This window comes from Cuculus canorus, chromosome 17 (genome assembly GCF_017976375.1).
Source record: "Cuculus canorus isolate bCucCan1 chromosome 17, bCucCan1.pri, whole genome shotgun sequence".
NCBI lineage: Eukaryota > Metazoa > Chordata > Aves > Cuculiformes > Cuculidae > Cuculus > Cuculus canorus.
In genome coordinates this window covers 15,375,287-15,394,953 of record NC_071417.1, presented here as the reverse complement: position 1 = coordinate 15,394,953, position 19,667 = coordinate 15,375,287, and the positions used below count along the sequence as shown (strand labels likewise).

Sequence of the window (19,667 nt, the reverse complement as noted above, 5' to 3'; positions counted from 1 at the left end):
CTGTACAGAAATCAAGGCAGTAACAGTACAGAATCAGGCCTGTAAACATTCTGCAGTTCTTTCTGTGTCCTCCATTCACCCAACACTGATGCACTGATGGCTATAAACCTCATTTCAGATCAACCATTTTTATCCATTGGCATGCCTTACAACAGAGCTCTTCTAACTGTGACCCCTAATCATAGTACAAATAGCAAACAGCAGTAATAACGATACAATGCTATCACTGAAGGAGAAATCAAAATGACAAAAAAGGTGGCTTGCCAAAAATTGATAGAATTACCATGTCCCATCACTCATCCCTCGTTGTCTAAGGATTACAGACCCAAAAATCAGCTATTCAGATTTTTGCATTCACTGGATACAAATATAATGTAAGCATAAGAAAAGCAAGTAAATATGCAGAAAACATTTGACCAAAAAAAAAGTATTAACATATACCTATTTTAATTGAAGAAGTTTTCCTCTGAAGGAGAAGAGCTGATGATTTTTTTAGTGCTGTCTTCTGTTTCTATTTTTTGAGGAAGGGACAACTTCCTTGAAAGTTCTGCAGAGTCTTGACAATTTGTGTCTGGTGATATTGTCAGCATTTCTCAACTATTCTCCTGACTGATGCTAGTCCTTTGAGAAGATGGGATCTACCCTCTGAGCTTCAAAAGAATTATCAACGATTTCCATTCAGCTGACTTCTTCCAGGTGGTGATGCTGGGAGATGATAACAATTGCTGTAAGTGATCTGTGTAGCAATATTGCTGTAGAGTTTCTGATGTTCTCAGTGGTAACACTAGGGCTTTTGCAGAAGGAACTCTTTTGACATGACAAGGAAAACTCATGGTTCTACAGCAGACTCTTCTTCCATGTCTGATAAAATAGGAAGATCTCCCTTGTTATAGTTTGTACTACTAGATTTTTTTTTAGAGGCAATTGTTTCTCTTAGAAGTTCAGCAGTAGCCTGCTTTAGTCTTTAGTGAGTTTTCTGCCTCTCATGGTAGACTTCCAGGGAATTTTGGAGGCAGAAGTTCTGTCTTCTCTAGCAGAGGAGTGATATTTTGGCTATTAGGTTTTGTGGTTAAGTCTGCTTTGCTGATACCATTTTTTTGGTTAGGCAAAATCTTTGTGTCCTCCATTTCTGATGTAAGCTTTTGAGATTTATAAGAATTCTTCATATTTCCTTGCTTTAGCCCTATTAATTTGTGACGATAGCCTAATGCCATCACCCTTAATTTTTTTGAAGCCAAACGTCATCCTGTGTCACAGGAAAACACATAAAACCAAGCTAACCTGAAAGTATTTGATTACAGGTAGGTAAAAGTGTGTCTGACTGAATTTTCAACAGGAGACTCAACAAGCGCTTTATGACTTCTGAAAAATCTGTATCTTCCCAGCTTTACTACTTTGCTTCCTAACTCCACTGCTTTAGGCAGGAGAGTGGTTAGAAGAAAAGGAAGTGCAGACTATTTCCAGCTGTATAAAAAACAAAACAAAGACAATGATTACAAATTTTATGCATTGATACTTTATATGTAAAATATAGCTTTTTCATTTTTTTCCTTAACATGAGGGCCTATCAATGAGCAAAGCTGAAAAAAGGGAGATTTAAATTAGGTATTAAGAAATCATCTTTTCTTCTGAGGGTGGTGAGGCAGTGGCACAGTTTGCCCAGAGAAATCGTGGCTGCCCTATCCCTGGAGGTGTTCGAGGGCAAGTTGGATGGGTCTTGGACCAACCTGGTCCAGTGGGAGGTGTCTCTGCCCATGGCAGGGGGATGGAACTGGATGGGCTTTGAGGTCTTTTCCAACCCAAATCATTCTATGTCTTCTACAAAAGCCACTGAACTTATGAGATTTTTTAAATCATTGAGACTGGGGAAGAGAAAAAAATGTTAACATCCTTTCATTTAAAAAATGGATTTTACTTTGTCTCATTCAAGTGCCTTTTACAATTCACGCTTTCAACAAAATTTGATGCAAGGAAAAGACAAAGTAAGTCCTACTGTGCTACCATTGTAATCCCAAATGGACTAACTGCAGCCAAGGGACCAAGACAAAGAAAATATATTTCTTCTGTCAATCGATGGCTTGTTGGAAGCATTGTTAGAAAATGCTTTTATGGAACCTGTAAACCTACTGCTGAATAACTCAAAGTTCAGGGAAATTCAAGCTCGAAACCAGTGAAGCACGTGAAGATGAAGAGAGCTCCTGCTGGCTTCTGCCACCAAAATAAGGTAAGGTGAAATAAACTGTGCTTTGTTTCAGTGAAGCTGGAAGGTGCAGCCTGTGTTTAGTATGTGTCCAGGCTCATGCCAGGACACCAGAAATGCTAGCCAGTATTCTCATTCATGTCTTCATCAAAGAGGAGAGACTGGCCAGAGGAAACCTGCCTTTTGCCTTTCAGCGCCAGGTTGAATTTATAAGGGACTTTCCTCCAGACTGTGGGAGTTGGCTGCAAGGCCCATTTTGACAGCTAGCTGGGGTATGCAGGCTGCAGGGGAATCTCCAGGGTGCTGGGATCCCAGGAGGATGTGGCACAGTGGAAAGATTTGTTTGCTGAGGAGTTTTTGCTTCCAGTCATAGGAAGGAGAGATGGATAAACAGGAATGAAATCCAGAAAGATAACCCTCCAGCATTCAATACTTAAGAAGGCTGTCACCATTAATAGCATTAAACATATACTAAGGTTAAGAACGCTGAAAAGCTAAGCATTGGCTAAGATTTTTATATAGTGCCTCTCACCTGTTCAGAGGCAAGCAGCATGGACAGTACTAGAAAGAGGCAGAAAACCCCAGAGTTTGGATTGGCAAAAGCAGGAGGTATTTGGTTTTGATTCATGACATTACTTCAGAGTTGTGCTGACTTCCCTCATCAGTAAGGGAAGCCCTGGGTGAATGTAGGCAGGCTGCAAGGTTTGTCTCCCAGAAGGGGAAGAAAACAGCAGTTGTAGAAATATCCACTCTGAAATGCCGAGGGCACTGGAAACCCTTACAGAGCATCAAAAACTTTCTTGTAACAGAGATGCACAACTATTAAATGATGGAAGTGCTCACAGGAGATTTAGCAAGTTCTCTATAGTATTTTAGCATGATTTGTTTGGAATTTCATTCCATGTAATTTTTTTATGAGAAAGGAGTCACTAAGGCGGGCATGAGACTGTCTCCAGCTCTTATGGTAGTTTCCTGTAGTCAGTGTTCAATTACTTGCCAGGGAAGGCTAAGCTCAGAAAGTGATGGACAGCTGATGTCCAGTCTAGATCCAGCACAAGTCTCCATGCTGCCCATTTCAGGGCCTATAGGGAGACCATGGCCTAGGAACAAAATTCTTCCATGAATAGCACTGCTACCACCCATTCTATTTTATTTTCCTCCTTCAAAATACTCTTACAAACAATCATCCAAATCTTGCAAGCCATCATCCAATACAACCCTCAAAGTTCTCTCAGGCTAATGGAAACATTTTTTTCTACTGCAGACCTATCTAAGGTGGGAGGCATTCCCCTTCCAAAGTTCTGTAGCAGTTTGCTATGTGGACTGCAGTTGATGAGAGCCTGAAGATCAACAGGGCTACAACCTACCTTGATTCACCAATTCCAAGTTCCTTGTGAGGAAACAGACGTGGAGAACTACTGGCTACACAGGTGTTCATGGCCCCACATACAGACATTTCATGCCTTACCTCCAGTGAAAGCAGTAGAATTCCCTCCACTGAACTGTTCTTCAGTGTCACAAACTGATGGTTCTTCATTTGCTGAGAAGAACAGTCAATCTTTTGTTGTGCCTGCACATCATCTCCTTGACTTTGAGACTTGTTGTACACAGGCTGTCTTGTAGGAAGTGAATTCTGCAGAAAGAGGGAACACTGGAGGCTTTGGTTTCTTTATGCAAAGACTGCCCAGAGCTGAGGATTGTGGTTGCCATGAAAGAGACCTAAGTTAGCCCAAAAGACTTTGCCATGAATTAAGCAGCAGTACATTCAATCTGTTCCCATAGAAACAACCCTTAAAGCTCTTTCTAACCTGCTTCACACAGCTGCTCTTCCAAGAGGCCCATGCTTGGCCTGACAGCAGTTTCTTCTCCCCAGCCCTCTTACCTGCACATTGGCACAGGTTCAGACTTGGAAATCACCATCATCCGTGCAAGGGTCCCAGTCCCAGTGTGATCCCAGCTTCCTAGGACAGGTTAATAGAAACCACCAAGACAGCTACCCTGAATCTGTGGACATGTTGCACCAGCACTCTTCAAACCACCACTCACTCCCTGGCCCAAGCATCAGTTTGCTGTTTCTTCTGCAATAGGAGGCATGGGTGAATAGTTTGGAATAACATTACAGGCTAAGAAGGGATGGAAGAGGTGTGTTCTACTTTGATACAACTTCATAGTCTTCTTTCACAGGCTGGTTATTATCTCTCACTCAGCATTTCCGAGCTGCTCAGTACTTTCACTTTCATTCTGGTAGATCAAGAATAGCTTTTCTGCAGTAAGAAAAAGCAGGAGTTCAGTGCTAGGACAAACAGGAATTTACATGCATCCAGGCGAGAACTGGCTTACATCCAGCACGGAACGATAGCACGGTAGGAGTTGTCCTTCCCGCAGCAAGAGCTGAGGGACTTTCTGATCAGGATTTACTGACCCGCAGCTCAAAACTCACGCTGGCTTCACATTGCAGCCAAGCAAGGAGGGGCGAAAACAAGCAAAGGGCTGCTTCGGAAGGCACAGATGGAAGATTCCGCACTCAGGACATTGCTGGGATGATGAATTCTGCACTGAAGCAAACCAATAGCAAGAATCAAATTCCTTATCTCACCCGCTCCCGTGCCGCCGGGCTGCGCTGCCGGCCGTGGCCACCAGGGGGCGCTACTCCCCGGTGCGCGCGGCACTGCGGAGGCGCCGGGCCCTGCGGCGGGGCGGGGATGCGCGGCGGGGCCAGCATCACCGGCCCGGGCCCGGGCTGGAGCGGAGGTGGGGGATCTCGCTCCTTATCGGCTGTCTGCACGGGATGAGGAGGGAGAAGATGGGGAGGGAGAAAATGTGGGGGAGGAGGGAGGGAGGGAGAAGAAGGTGGTGGGGAGGGAGAGAAGGTGGAGAGGATCGGTGGCGCCGGTGCCATTTCCCCGGGCGAGAGGAATTCGACTCCTGACGCCTCCCTGCCGGTGCGATAAGCCCGGAGGGCGCTGACCCCGCGGCTCCGGGTGTAGAGGAGCCGGAGCTGAGTGACGGCGGGGCTTGCCTCGGGGAGCCCGTCCTGCCCCATTCGCCTCCGAGCGCTGCCCTGCTCCCTCCTGTGCTTTGTCTTTGCTAGGGATGACCTCTAAGGATGCTCGAGGCGAAGCTGATAGTCACTGGAGATGACTTTGGCTATTGTCCCCGGCGAAACCAAGGCATCGTAGAGTGCTTCCTGGCCGGTGCGGTGTCCAACGTGTCCCTGCTCGTCAACGGAGGCGCTGCCGCAGAGGCAGCCCAGTTGGCCAGGAGGTAAGCTACTTTCTTCAGCCTCCACAGCCTATACGCGGAAAGCCTAGCCTCTAAAATTTAGCCTCTTGTTGCCCCAGTATAAACACTGTATCGCAGCATAGGCTGCTATAAGAAAACTGGATTCGAGGCATATTTCTTAAGACTTAACGGGTAAAACTAGTGACCTGCCAAATATACACCCCTTATGGCTTTCTCCAGTGTTAGCTGCTTCCACTGTATCTTTTTCCTCAGGATAGAAAGCTACTTACACAATTTGACTAGTAGAGTTTGAGTTTGTTGGACCTTCTTTTCCCACACTTCAAACAGATGCACCATCAGAATGAAAGTCCACGCTATACAGCCAGACTCTGAAAGTGTTAAAGCATAAATGCAGAAATCTTTAAATCTCATTTGATTAGATGCAATTTCAGCCAGGTTGAACACAAGGTCAGCCAGGTTTCTTGCAGAATCAGGGAAAAGTGTGATTCTGTGAGGGCCGAGTTAAATGTGGGCAGGGGAAAACTTGATTTTTCCACCCGAGAAACTTTTGTAAAAAGTATCTCAATGTTTCTATTAATTCTAGGCTTGGTAAATCCATTTGTGAAAACTGCACACCTCAAGAGAGGGACAATACCTTTTACCTGCCTTGTACCTACCACCTTTCCTCTTTCACAGATTTTTCAGAGGTTGCTAGCACAGTTGGCTCTGTAGCAAATCAGATGCTGTCTGTCATTCCCATGGACTAGCCCAGAAAATCCGTTAATAGGAAGCATTACTTGTATTTAGAAGGTAAAACCCAACTAATTCTTCAGCTCCAGTGTAGGCAGGCACTTGGGAGCTGGGGCATGTCCTGAAAGAGAGAGCAACAGGGTTGAGAAACAATGTAGGAAAGCAGAAAAAGAAAGGAGCTGTGTTGGTACTAGAAGAACCGAGTCCTTGTGCTTCAAATACAGCAGCTGCAGGGGACAGTTTCATCGGAGTTGTGCTGTCTTTGTTCTTGAGCATCTCTCCTCATTTTGGCTGTGATTTTAAGGATTCCTGGAAACTGTTTGCAGCCTGAAGCTTCTTTAGTGTTGGGTGGTGCAGGAAAGCCAGTGTGGTGGTAGTGGCAAACTGGTCAGCTGTCAAAAAGGTTAGAGATCACACAAACAGATTGGAACTGCCTCTGGGATGATAAGGGCAGAGGCAGAAGGACACACCACCGTTGAGATGCCCAAAATCCTCTTAGTAAACAAATAAAATAACCAAGGAGATAAAAGCTAACACTTCCCTCAGACACAGGCACTATGAAGCCCTGCAAGCCCCAGCACTCTGGTAGTGTGGTCAAGTATTCTAGCTGTGGTCTGTAGCAGGCTTTTAAATATAGAATCCACCTGGCCTCATTTCCATAGCCAGAAAGTAGGTCACGTCATTAGAGGTTTAAAAAGCATTTTTGAATCCGGGTCATGACACTTGTGCTGACAGCTGATACAGGTATGAAAAGCCAGGCTGGAGGGCAAGTGACAGCAGAAGCTGCAACCTACTGCTACAATTCTGTTCTTTTGGGGGATAGTTTTGAACAGTAAATGTGAATAAAATGGGTTTAAATCTATTTCTGAGAATATAAGCAGCGTGACTTCGGGAACATCTGTTAGCACTGAAGATCAACAGCCCAGGTTCTGGAATTCCTCATTTATGTGATGACAGCTCTATTTAGTGCTACCCACGTGTGGGGGGAGCATTTCCAGGATTGGGAAGGAGAGCTGGTCATCGTCTAATGCAAGCCCCATTTCAAGTGCTGCCAGTGCACATGTCCGTAATCGGCACCTGTGCACAAAACCAAGCTTGTGTCACCCCTCGGGTATTTGTTCCTCTCTTGCAAAGGTGCACACAAACTGTTCTTAGACACAGCTGCCTAACAGGTCAGATTTACTAGAAATGGCATTGAATCCTTCTCATCTTGTGGTGCAAAAATGGGAGAGTATCTCTTGCTTGACTGCCTTACCACTGTCATTCTCTCTTTCCCCTGCTTGGTGTTGTGCATATTGAGGCTCTGCAACATTTTGTGTTTTATGGGATGAAAGTCTGCCCTATTTTTTATCCCAATGTTTGTCTTCCTCCATAGACATCCAACTAAGCAAGTGCTCTATATACATACTATATATATATATATATATGCACGCATATATGTATATAAGCTTAAGTCCATAGCAGCCATCTCAGCCTTGACTAGACAGTGGTAAAAGCAGGGAGACCAGATCTATCATCAGCCGAGAGAAAAGACTTCAAGGAAGTGGCTTGTTCTTTCCTGTGGTGCATTCCAGTGTGGTAGGATTTAATCTTTTGCATGTACAGAGCCAGGATAGTTACAGTGCTGGACTGTTTCTATGGCTTGTGGAGATTATCCAGGTGCTTCTTGATTAACTGCCTATGACATGATTGCTTGTCACTGCAGCTCTTCATCTCTCTCCTCACCTGGTCTTCATTTAACTGGATGCAGGCAAAGCTAATTAGTAACAAGACTATTTTTTTTTTCAGGATAGTCCTTCTTAAGCACCTCATGCTGCTCTGCAATGTTAGGACTCTGTATCCTTCAGAAAGGAATGCAGTTTCTTTGGAATTTCATTCTTCCCTTCATTTTCACAATAATTCTGGGTATGCCATCTGTTGCCCTGTGTTTTGATTAGAAGCCTTGGCAGAAATTTGATAGTCGTCAGCAGATCTTTGTACAGGCTCAAACACATACTAATTGCAAACCAGCAGAACCAAGCAGTAAATAATCCACTTTCCCCAACATCTAAATTCTGGATCTTGGGCTTTCCTCATCCACTGTCACAACCAGGCTAAAAGAAGTGACCCACTCACTTCAGGTCAAAGAGGAGTTTCAGCAGAGGCTTGATTTCATCACCAAACAACAAAGCTATGGATAGTAACTGCTCTAGCAGTACAGAACCAGAACAGCAGGTGAGAGAAAAGTTTTCCATGACATGTTTGGTATTTTTTTTCCGGTAACTCAAAACTTGTTATGGAACATAGGCTGACTGCAGCTTCCTGGTTATCCATGTAATATAATCTCAATTTTCTACTTATCAAGCCCCACCTTGAAGTCAGCCAGTCTTCCTGGTGCTTATTCCAGACCCTTCCCATAAACTGGGAGGGTTATTTTGTTACCTGAAATGAATAAGTCCCTTCATTTCTTCCTTAGAAATATGGAGACAGAAGAAATACAGAGACCTAAGATTGCTGCCTGATTTTTTTTGAATTTAAATGCTGAGCATGAGCTACACAAAATCTGAAGCCCTCAGCATCTGGGTACATTTAAGAGAAGAATGTAACTAAACCACATTTAAATTCTGTCTATGTTTTCACTTCCTCTCCCATCAACACTAATTGCAAAATGTGTGTGTAAATTGTGACTTAATTCTGACGTTCTCAGTCAACATTTGACTGATCTAGAAGTCTTTCATGCTTTCTCATCACCCTTTTATCTGACTGTTAGTCACAAGGCAGACAGTTCCACTGCTGAACTATGTTTGCAGAAGGGGTGGGGCCCAATCTGAGGCCTTAAACTAGAATCCCAGGTAACTTTACTGGCAGCAGCACTTTTTGCTGATGAAAGGTCAGGGACACAGAAGCTCCAGCTGATATGAAGATGTAATTAAAAAGAAAGTCACATCTGTAAGCTATGTTACAGTACCAGTTCTTAACACTGCAGAGGCTTTGGAGTGTTTCATCCAGCAGGAATAAGTCCTCAGCAGTAATGGAACGATGTTATTTGATGACAGACAGTTAGATCTTACAGTTTGCTGAAGGGTGAAGTGGTGGTGTTGAAAGTATGAAAATGTCCGCGTGGAGGAACCAAGAGTTGTGCTTTGTCTGGCTTCAGTCATTTGGACGTTTACTGAAACAGCTTGTGTAGATACAGGTATTTACATTAGGCTCTTAATTGCATCACACTTGGGCTGAAACCTCAGGAACCAGTAATTTCTCGGAAAAGGATACAAACAGGATGCTGAAGGTGGGATCTGTTTACCCATCAAGGAAAAGGGTAAGAACCATGCTTATGCCAGAGCCTGCAGCCTTCAGCATGACAATTGAGTCTGGGCTCAGGGTGTCATATCATTTCCACAGCCACTGCTTCCAGGAACACAGGGACTACACAGAGTCTGTGCCATGGCCAGGCAGGACCCAGGGCACTCTTAATCATCCACTAAGTTCAGAAATGTGCCGAGCTGGTGGGCATTTTGAAGAGTGACTCAGTATAGTAACATTCTCCAGGGGCTCTTTACTGGTAAGGAAATGAATGAACAGGGATTGCAACTGTCCCAAAAGCCAATTGCCCCAGCAGAAACATTTGTTCAGAGCACTCTTGTGGCAAAACAAGCAACTACTTGAAAGAGAAGTAGTTGACTGTATTTCCTCTCTGTCTGATAACTGTGCTGGGCTCGTTGACTCAAAAATCTTTCCAGGCAGAGTTCCTCATTGCCCCTTGTAGTATTTGCTGTAAGGGTATTGCTTTTTATTATTATTTCCCCACCAGCCTCTACAGCAGATGCTGAGCAGAAAACCACAGAGCCAGGCAGGCTTTAACAGCCAGCTTTCTTCATTGCAAACAGGTCACTAAAGGACTAGCTTTAGAGGCTGCAGAGACTACTGGCCTCAATCTCTTCTGAACAAGCTCACAGACAGCCAGTCTAATGCTCCTTCTGCTATAGGAGCACACACTTGCAGTGTTCTTTGGCTATATTGACATGAACTGAACCCTTGTGTGAAATCTTGTCTCACGTCTGCACGTCCTCCAGGGCAGTGGGACAGACTTGCGTGCACCTAGACATGGGTCTCTCCAAAAAGACTGTTGAAGAGTCATTGCTGCTTAAAACAACCACCTACATGAGTTTAGCGAGACCAGGCAGATTCCTCAGCATCATTTTATGTTGGCAATAATAGCTGTTACTGTAGTGCTTTTATTGTAGAAACTAAACTGTCACTTGAAGCTCAATGCTTAATCTTTTCACTTTGAAACTTTGGTGGAGCAATGAGCAGTTAGACTGGCAATGGACCAGCTGAGGTGGGTGTGAGGCCAGAGCCACACCAGCTGAGCTGTTCGCAATGTGGTGTCACATGCTGTATAAGCTGCTTGGGGCTGCTGGTCTCTGCCTCAGTATTTCAGATACTTCACAGTCTTGAAAAGATGTGGGCCACTATAAAGTATGTTTGTGTAGCAGAACCAATCATCCGCTCTCTAAAAAAGGGGCCCTTCCAGGATATTCCCATAGCTTGACTATTCTCCCTGCCTTTTTTTACAATACAGCATGCCTTGGCATTGCTCTCTTGTTGCAGAAGATACATTTTGAGGTCAGAAGCTCTCAGGAGGAAGAGTTAGTCCAGTATGTGTAGTAGTCAGTGAGAAAAAAAAGCTTGTTGGTTCAGTCTTAAAGCCCAAGCCTCTGCCCAGGACAGGGCATGATTGGAGCCCTCCCTACCAAGGTACAGCCCAGCTAATTACTACAATGCTTTAAGTTTTGCTTGTGCTTTCATCTGATTGCACTTAGGATTTCAGGTACTCGTGCAACATCAGGACTGTTAGGAATGAACACCAGGCAGCAAGGCAATTTGTGCTGACTAGGAGCATAATCTGGCTCATCGCACCCAGGGGAAACACACATTTAGATACTGGAAGAAGCCAGCTAGTGGCAGACTCCTGCTGTGCCCACTGCATTGTCCTGCTTCCCAGATCCTTACAGCTTTCTGAGCATGTCTGCTTCTGTGCATCTCCCACAGACGAATATTTCTGAACGGGTTTCTCCTGTGCTGCATTTTGAGTTTCGGTTTCAGTCCCTGTATCCCAGAGTCATTAAATGCTAGTAGTTCCTCTTTAGATGCCTCAGCACAGCCAGCCTGTCAAACCGGCCAGGACTAACTCCATGAGAAAACTATCAAGATATTCTGCTGGTGTTAGCCAAAGCTCTGAATAATGCGCTAATGTTACAGTTGGAGTCTCCCCTTACAGCGAGAACAAGGCCAGCTCTCTCTGCACTTCCACATTCTGCACATTCCCAGCTCTGGGACTGGTTTCAGCTCAAGTAGAGGAGCCCCTCTAATGTTACACAGCACGGTGCTTGGCTCCTCAGTGTCCCACACCTGTCGGAGGGGCTTGCCTTTTCCTGGAAGTAGCTTCCCTTGCAGCATTTGAGGCATTGCACAGTTGGAGGCAGGTCGTTCGATGCTCCTGGGAGGCAATACTGTGAGGCTCAGCTGTTCATTTCTTGCCCTTGTTTCCTTCTTGTTCATGAGGAGAGTGCTCAACAAAAAAGTGTTCTATCTGCTGATTCACGGTAGCACGTGAATCCTTTTTCTTGCAGACAGCAGTGGCTGTGGTACAAATAATCCAATCAGCTGATGCAGTCAGAGCTTTCCAGAGATGCAATAAAGAATCTGTGTTCGACTTCTAAAACCACCAAACCAAAACCACAGGCTCCCCTCTGCCTTGGGGCTCATGCAGCGTTCCCAGCAAGTCACCGGATGGAGGGGAAGCCCTCCTGCCATCAGCTGCCTACTTAAGGTCCCCTCCACCAGTTCTTTTATTAGCAAGGAGTTAGTATGCACACATCATGCGCTCAGGTCCCTTGCATGAAAACCAGATGAGCATCTATCATCAATTATACAATCAGGCCCTGCTGCAGAGAAATCACCAAATCAGAAAAGCCAAAGGAGGACCTTTTTCTCCACAAGCTATTTTGCTCTGTTAAGCAAATGTTCAAGCTCCCTAATCAGACACTGGACTGGAAACACATGGACTCATTTTGTTTCACAGAGCTGTCCATACAACTTGACTCATAACATTTATGTCTTTGAGGAGGGGCAGTATCCAGCCATAGACTACGTTGTCTGCTTGGAACACAAGACATGGTGGAACCAGGAAAAAAGTATTTCAGTCCTGCAAGGGCCAGAGCTGAAGAAGCTAAATGACTGACTTGGTCTGAACCATCCACAGTCCTCCTGTCCCTAGTAACTTGGTGCTTCACTAGTCAGCTTTAGGGCAGCAGATGGGAGGGGAAGTTCTGAAGTTTTTGCACACCTTGCCTAAATGGGGATTTTTTTTGTTTTCCTCTTTGTGTACATGTCCTGTAACAGGGACAGACTGTACCCAGATTTAGCAGCTCTATGCAGAAGTTCCAGGAAGGATTTAAAGCATCACAGACTCATTGCCTTGAAATAAACTCTGCACCATGACTCAGACTCGGCAGCACAGAAGGAACATTGCAGTTCTGCCATTTGCTTACTGGGTCAGCCAGAGGCCAGGGACTGTCTTGGAAAAAGTTTCAAAGCATCATTTTGGCCACTGATTCTGAGGATTCCCAGAACTACTATTGAAACCCAGCACAAATCTGAGCAGTATCACATCCTGGTTTTATTGAAGGGGAATCCATAGCACAGACCAAGAGGAAATGCCAGCGCTCTGCAGATACACCAGCTCTGGAGCTTCTTTCTTTTTTTTTTTTTTTTTATATATAACGTGCCAAAGTGCAACTCATTTATAAACTGTACCCTTGTGATTCCTTAGCAAAACTCTACACTTAAACTGCCGAGTTCCCTGCAGTAATCCTTGGTCTGTGCCAGAGGGATGCTACTTTGTACAGCTTAGCCTTGTCACTCAGCCAGTGATCATCTGCACCAGTAGAAAGAAATCTGGCCGCTGGGGTCAATATCAGCTGCAGCATCTTGGACCAGGAACCCCTTAAGCTCAGACAGTATTTACACTTGCAGCCTTTGCTATCACTCTAACAGCTGCCTTGGGCACTGTTCATGTGGGAGTGGATTCTACTGAAGGGCAGCTGTAGGAGTTGTCAAATAAAACTCAAATGGCTCACAAATGTAGCATCTTTAACAAGGTGAACAACTCAAGGAAATACCTAGCAAGGGATGGCGAGATGCTTTAGAAAAGGCTTGCAAGGTTCAGATTTTCCTCCTGGTCACTGATGACTGCAGGGCAGCTAGCAGCAGCGCAGTTACAGCTCACGGTGCCATTAAGGGACGCAGCCTGCGATATCCATTGGCTTCTCTTTCATGTGAGTTGGGTGGAACAGAGCTGGGGGAGTCTCACAGACTGGCCCTTGGCAAACTGCACAGGGTTGTTACCTGGAAATATTCTGCTCTGATTAGTGCTGTTCTGCTTTCCTTTCTAGGGGAGCAGAGATACAAAGATGTACTCCAGTGAGTACACCACCATTGTTTACATTATCTGCATCTTTCACTGAAAGCTCCACCTTTGGCCACAGTAAAGGAGGTAGAAGTGCAAAGCTTAACAGATGTTTCAATCCCGTTACAGACACAACATCCCAATAGGCCTGCATGCCAACCTTTCTGAGGGTTCTCCTGTATGTGAGGTGCTCAAGACAAACTCCTCTCTGCTCAACCAAGATGGATTCTTCCATGGGAAAATGGGATTCAGAACAGCTCTATCAAAAGGTCTCCTGAATATGTCAGAGGTAGGAGAAAGCTACAACCATGCAATGTGCTTTCCTGATACAGCTCAGCCTGCAGTTATCCCAGATTGTAACAGGTGAAGATTTTCCCCAGGTCCCAGCTGTGCGTAGGCTTAGAAACAAATCTCAATGGTGTTGCCTGGGCAGCAGGAGCTGGGTTTCTGGATCCTGGGCCTAATTCTGCCAGAGGCTCTGCAGCCTTTGAGAACTCCTTCCCTGCTTCAGTGCCTGCTTACACTAATGTCCTGTTAACAACTTACTTGAGGGGGAAGACCAGGCATTGGAATAGATAAAACCAAGCATAAGTAAGGGAAAAGGCCAGAGAAGTGCCAAGTAGGCTGGAGGCTTTTGTTCTCTAGGGAGGTGGCTGGTTTTGCCCCCTGAACAAGAACGAATCAGAACTGCCTATGGGATATAAGCATATCCCATTTCCCCATTCATTCTAAAGAAAAATGGTTATTCAAATATCCTGGTATTTTAGAAATCCCAGTATCAGCACCATCCCACATAAACAGCACCATAAGAAACTCAAGCCTAGGGGAGCTTCTGGGCAAAGCACTGTACGTCCCTTATACATCCCAGCATTTTGTGGCTCCCAGGGCCAGGTCCCAGCAAGGTCTCCAGCAGCCCCCTCGCACTCTCCCTATCTCAGCCTGCTGACAAGTCTTGCTCTGCCCCTTCTCTGTTGTGCAGGTGAAGCAGGAGCTCAAGGCCCAGGTGGAGCTGTTCCATAAGCTGACAGGACACCTACCTACTCACATGGACGGGCACCAGCATGTTCACGTCCTCCCAGGTAAGAGGGGACCCCTCTTCTTCCCAGTGCCAAGCAGATGATGAGGAGGAAACCTTGGCCTCCACAGCTCCCTGTTAAAGCAGTGACCCCCCTGTAAGACACTTCCTCTGCAATTACAGTTTGAATGTTTCCATCTGGGCCCTGGAGACACCACCCTGCAAAGGCCCAAACTGGCTGCTTGGGGTGCTGGGTCTTCCTGTAGCAGCACAAGGGGATTAATGGCACAAATGGCCCAGGTTACACCTTTTCCTCCAAGGACTGATAATTCACCTCAGCATCCTAAGTCTCTGCTCCTCCCACATCGAAGGAGGCAGGTCAGTGACAGCAGCAGACTGCCTGGATTAAACTGGGATGCTTGAGTTTGGGAAAGCTGGTAGCTCTTTCAGGTACTAGAACTCCATCCCTTCAGTTGTGTTTCCACACCACACTCTGTCCACAGGTCTCAGGGTGCTTTCCAGAGGTGGGCAAGTGTCTTCATGCCTACTATGCAAATAAGGTGATCGTGGTACAGAGATGGGAAACTGAATGAGCAGAAAAAATCCAGCTTTCCAAACTCCAGCACTCAGCTGCATCTGGATAATGTTGCTGTTGGCAATTTACCCTCACAACAAATCTGGCTGTGCAGGGACTTGATGAAGAACTTGTTCCTGACAGAGCAGCCACCTCTGGTGCACTCTCAGACCAGTCACTAATGTGTAAGGGGCTGCTGGACTAAACATTCAGTGCTGAAGAGAAGACAAGGCATCTGTAGCAGATATGGAGGGAGTATTTTCCCCTACAGAAGGGAACTGCATGCAGACGGGAGAAAACCATTTCAGCAGCAGATCAGCCAAATGGGATTATATTTCCTTAAACACAGAAGGGAAAGATGCCTCTGTGTTAACAGCTTGCAGGGGATGCCATGAGGTGGTTATCTGATTCCTGACTATAGCATCTTTGGTTTTAATTACAGAGGTCAGGCACGTATTTGCAGAGGTGTTAGAGGAATATGGGCTTAAGTACACACGTGTCCCAATAGAGCCAGGCCTCCGTAACTGTGTCTGGATTCCACCATCCCTGATGGACTTTTATCGGGGAGTAGAAGAAGATTCTTTTAACACAGTAGATGTGTTTACAAGGCATGGAATAAGGTAAGATGGATGTTACTCATTTTTTTTTGTAGTAAAGCTTTGAGATCTTACCAGCTTCTGATAGCATCTTTTCAGAACAGACCACCACTATTCTCTTTCCACTTTGGAGTTTACAAGAAGGTTCAGGAAGAGTACAAAATGGCTCAGGGTACTAGGGCTTAGCAAGAAGTCTTGCTTGAACAGGGATAACTGACTCCTTACCTAAAAGGGATTGTTTCTCAGCCTCTCCAGTGAAGTAGCATTTGCCTGGCACCTGCGATTGCAGGAGGCTGAAGTGCTGCATCAACATTGGGGCTTTCAAGAAAAAACTTTTCATCTCCCTGGATAGCAGGAAAGAGACTAATTAGAAACAAGTGTTCACTGTTAAGGGTAGGCAAAAAGAGGTGATGGCTGCTCGAAGCAAACAGTCCTTGTACTGCATCTCAGGGGCCAAACCAAAAAGCTCAGCCCCTTCCCCCAGTAGCATACTTTTTCCTTAAAAGCTTTAAACCAGACAGGTTTTATGGATTAAACACATTTCATTTGAGGACCCCTGCAGTCACCCTGTCCTTTGGGACAGTTTTTCATTACTTTCTTAGTCTACTGAAAAGTTCTTTTCTTGGATTTTTTTCTTTTTTTAAATCAATTGTTCTCAACACGACAGAAGGGCTGGCATTTCACCAGGCTCTTTCAGCCAGAGCACGTGGACTGTACTCCCAACAGCCTGTTTCTAAGGGAGAGAAGGGCACAGCAACTCACAGAGGAGCTCATCAGGAGAGCATAACCCTCCTTCTAGGGTAGTTTCACAACAGGATAGTGCAGGGGAGTTTAGTGGAAACCCCTGTGTGCTCCAGGGCTTCCCGAGCTGCTCAAGGGACAGTCTGTCTCCAAGAAGCTACTGCTCCAACAACTGGCCTTTCCAGGGGTGCAGGGAGGAACTCGGGGGGACACCCTGGGACCTGAAACATTTGTACCCTGCACGTGCTCTCTCCACAGCATCTCCTGGCATTGATGGAGGTGAGAGGGACAAACTCTTACAAAAAAACATGTGATACAAGGAAACCCCAGAAAAATGAGAAGAGTGTGATCGACTGGAGTCACAGGGAACCCAGCTCTGCAGCTCATGTTTCAGCATCCGCATGAAGGTACCACACTGCACCCCGGAGTTCCATTTATGACACTAGAGAGAGGGGAGTTGTGCTTACTGCATGGCAACAAGGCGAGAGCAAGTTCGGTCAGTTTACAGTTAAAAAAAAGTTTACCTCTTTTACCCTACATTCTGCAAACTTCTCCGGGCTGAGTGTTCAGCTGGGCTCTTCCTTGATCACATTGGTAAAGACTCCAACCTTGGTTCCTTATAAAACATTCTCATTCTGCCCTCCCAAACACCTGCACAGCCATCCCGGGCTTGTACGCGTCACGCTAGTGGCACTGAGGTTTGTAGGTAGACTTGAAGAGAACTGCATAAGAAACCGCCTCCAGCTGGTGTCCTCTTAGCTGCATGATCTTCAGTAGAAACAGTGCTACGTCCAGTGCTTATTCCTTTATTATGGCTCTTGCATAGATTTTAGCAGAATGATTTGTTAGCAGAGTGTTTGCATTTTATTTCAGTCACTTTTTTTGTTTCCACTTAGCTGAGGGTTATTATCTAGAGATGCTTATTAACCAGGTTTTAATTGGCCAACAGATAAGTTATTTTTGATAGCATAGTATTTCTCAGTTTAGTCCTGCTTTTCCCCTTCTGCCAAGAAAATGCATGCGTAAGCTCACAGATGCTGAACAACTCTTGTGCTGTGACACGGCACACAAACAGAGCGGTGCCAGCAGTGCTGGGGCTTTGCTGGATCTTTGCGTCAGACAAGAACTCTGCTTTAAGCTGCATCCTGGTTTAGCTAAGGACAGAAAAAGCATCACTGGCTTTAGTTCTGGGTTTACCTTTGTTTATAGGTAAAAGTTTTACGATTCTCTTCCCTTCCCCCCCTTTTTCTATATTAAGTTTTAGGTGTATTTTGGTTCCTAATCCACTGGCTGTAACACACTCTCTTCTAGAACATACCTCGTTAGCATTAATATCAGCGTTTCCTCCTCTGGCTGCAGGTGGCCAGACATTTACATTGGTTTGAGCACCATGGGCAAGAACATGTCTGTCAGGAACATCAGGAGTGCCATCGACACTGCCATCGCGGAGTTCACCTCCAAGGCACCCTCGCCACAGAGCAGGACAGTGACAATCGAACTGATGGTGCATCCAGGGTACCCGAGCATCCCACCCATTGGTGGCTGTGGGGAAGGACCTGATGATTTCTCACAGTCCTGGGAGCGCGTCCATGAACTCCAGACATTAATTAAGCCAGAGCTGCAGAGCTATTACAAAACCAGGAACATTCAGCTTTGTTCATTCAAAGATCTTTAAAACAGCCAGCACACATACATACCTTTATTCATGCTCTGAAGAGAGACAGTTGCTGATGTCTCAAGAAGCCTGGGCACTGCTCTTGGTGCAGCACCTCCCACTGCAGCTGGCAGGAGTGGGGAGCAGCATTAGGCGTTCAGGGTGGAGGAACACCCTGTGAGCAGCTACAGGCAGGACCCCAGAGCCTGCCTTTGAGGCCACAGCATCCACTTTGAACAGGACAAATCTCTGCTGCGTCACCCATACACACGATTCTGGTGCAGCATGGCAGCCAGGGCACAGCCCTCCCAGGGCTCTGCCTGCCAGTGTGATGGCGATGGGGAGCACTGCAAAGACAGACTTTGCCCTCAGGGTGCCGATCATCTCTCTTTTTGGACTTAACTGCAAAAAAAACCCCAATCGTGCTGGGGAACAAGTGCTGCTTTGGAGCCACCGCTCTGTTGGCTGCCCACGGGAGGTCTGCCAGCCTTCAGCATCTTGTTACCTTAGCGCACTCAGTCGTGGTCCCTTCCCCTCCACTGGTGCTGGCTCATGTATGGTGAAGGGCACAGGGACAGTACCAGAGTGTTTCTTTGGGCAGAGCAGTTGGGTTGTGGTTTTACCTGCCAGTGACTGCAGCCATGTTCCACACACAGCCTCAGCCAGCAGCAATTACGGCACTTCCTATGATTTCTGCTTCTTGGCACTGTGCCACCATGGGAACGAAACATCAGCCGTGGCCCTTCCGGAACTGGCTTTGCTTTTTGCTTCCTTTTTTTTTTTCTTTTGGGATGACTTTGGAAGAACAGCAGCTGTTAACCAATCTGCTATTTCAGCAACTGCTGCATCCAAGAGCTCACCAGCAATCGTTCCTGCACTGCCCACAGCCTCCAAATGCTGCGTGGGGCGGCTGTGCACCAACTAAGGGCAAGTTTTTGAGTGGAGAAGGGCCCTGTATTTGTCCATTTTTATCATCAAAGCATCTGATCTTCAACAGGCCCTGGTAATACCAACAGGTTTAACTGCGTTCTTAACCGCAGCCCTGTCACGCATGGATAACTTTCATTTGGGAAAACAAACTCTAGACTGTTTACACTCATTTTCTACACAAAGGTGATCTATTTAATGTAATAATTTTTGGTTAACTGTTTTTTAATATTAAAAATTTCAATATGATCATCATTCTTTTAAATGAAAAATAAATTCAGGCCTTTTTCTATTGTAACACTTCAGGAGGCTTTTGGTTTCTGTTATTGGAGGAGAGCAAACAACCCACTCACCTGTCCGCCTCGCTGCGACTGCCTGCAGAGTGCGGGAAGGCCTTCCTTTTGTCATTAATCTCTGACCGTCCCTATGAACACAGGAGGAAGTTTTATTCCATAAAAATATGAAAACCAACATCAAAGGTGCTTTAGGAAACATTTTCCCAGGTTCTTTCCTAAATTATTGTCACAAAATTAATTTG

The 19,667-nt window shown here is 45.7% G+C and overlaps 1 protein-coding gene across 3 annotated transcripts; it reads left to right on the top strand.

Moving 5' to 3' along the window:
• The first annotated feature begins 3,669 nt into the window (after window positions 1-3,669).
• YDJC (YdjC chitooligosaccharide deacetylase homolog) lies at window positions 3,670-19,457 on the top strand. Of its 3 annotated transcripts, XM_054082574.1 has the most exons (7): window positions 3,671-4,563; window positions 4,659-4,951; window positions 5,292-5,464; window positions 13,752-13,911; window positions 14,602-14,701; window positions 15,654-15,831; window positions 17,908-19,457. In XM_054082574.1, the coding sequence occupies exons 3-7, from the start codon at window positions 5,307-5,309 to the stop codon at window positions 18,221-18,223; spliced, it is 912 nt and encodes a 303-aa protein (XP_053938549.1). In that variant the 5' UTR covers window positions 3,671-4,563; window positions 4,659-4,951; window positions 5,292-5,306; the 3' UTR covers window positions 18,224-19,457. The 3 variants fall into 3 exon arrangements, with proteins under 3 accessions (XP_053938550.1, XP_053938549.1, XP_053938548.1); XM_054082575.1 differs by lacking the exon at window positions 17,908-19,457 and adding an exon at window positions 16,807-16,950 and having other exon boundaries at window positions 3,670-4,951; XM_054082573.1 differs by having other exon boundaries at window positions 3,671-4,951.
• Window positions 19,458-19,667: the final 210 nt, after the last annotated feature.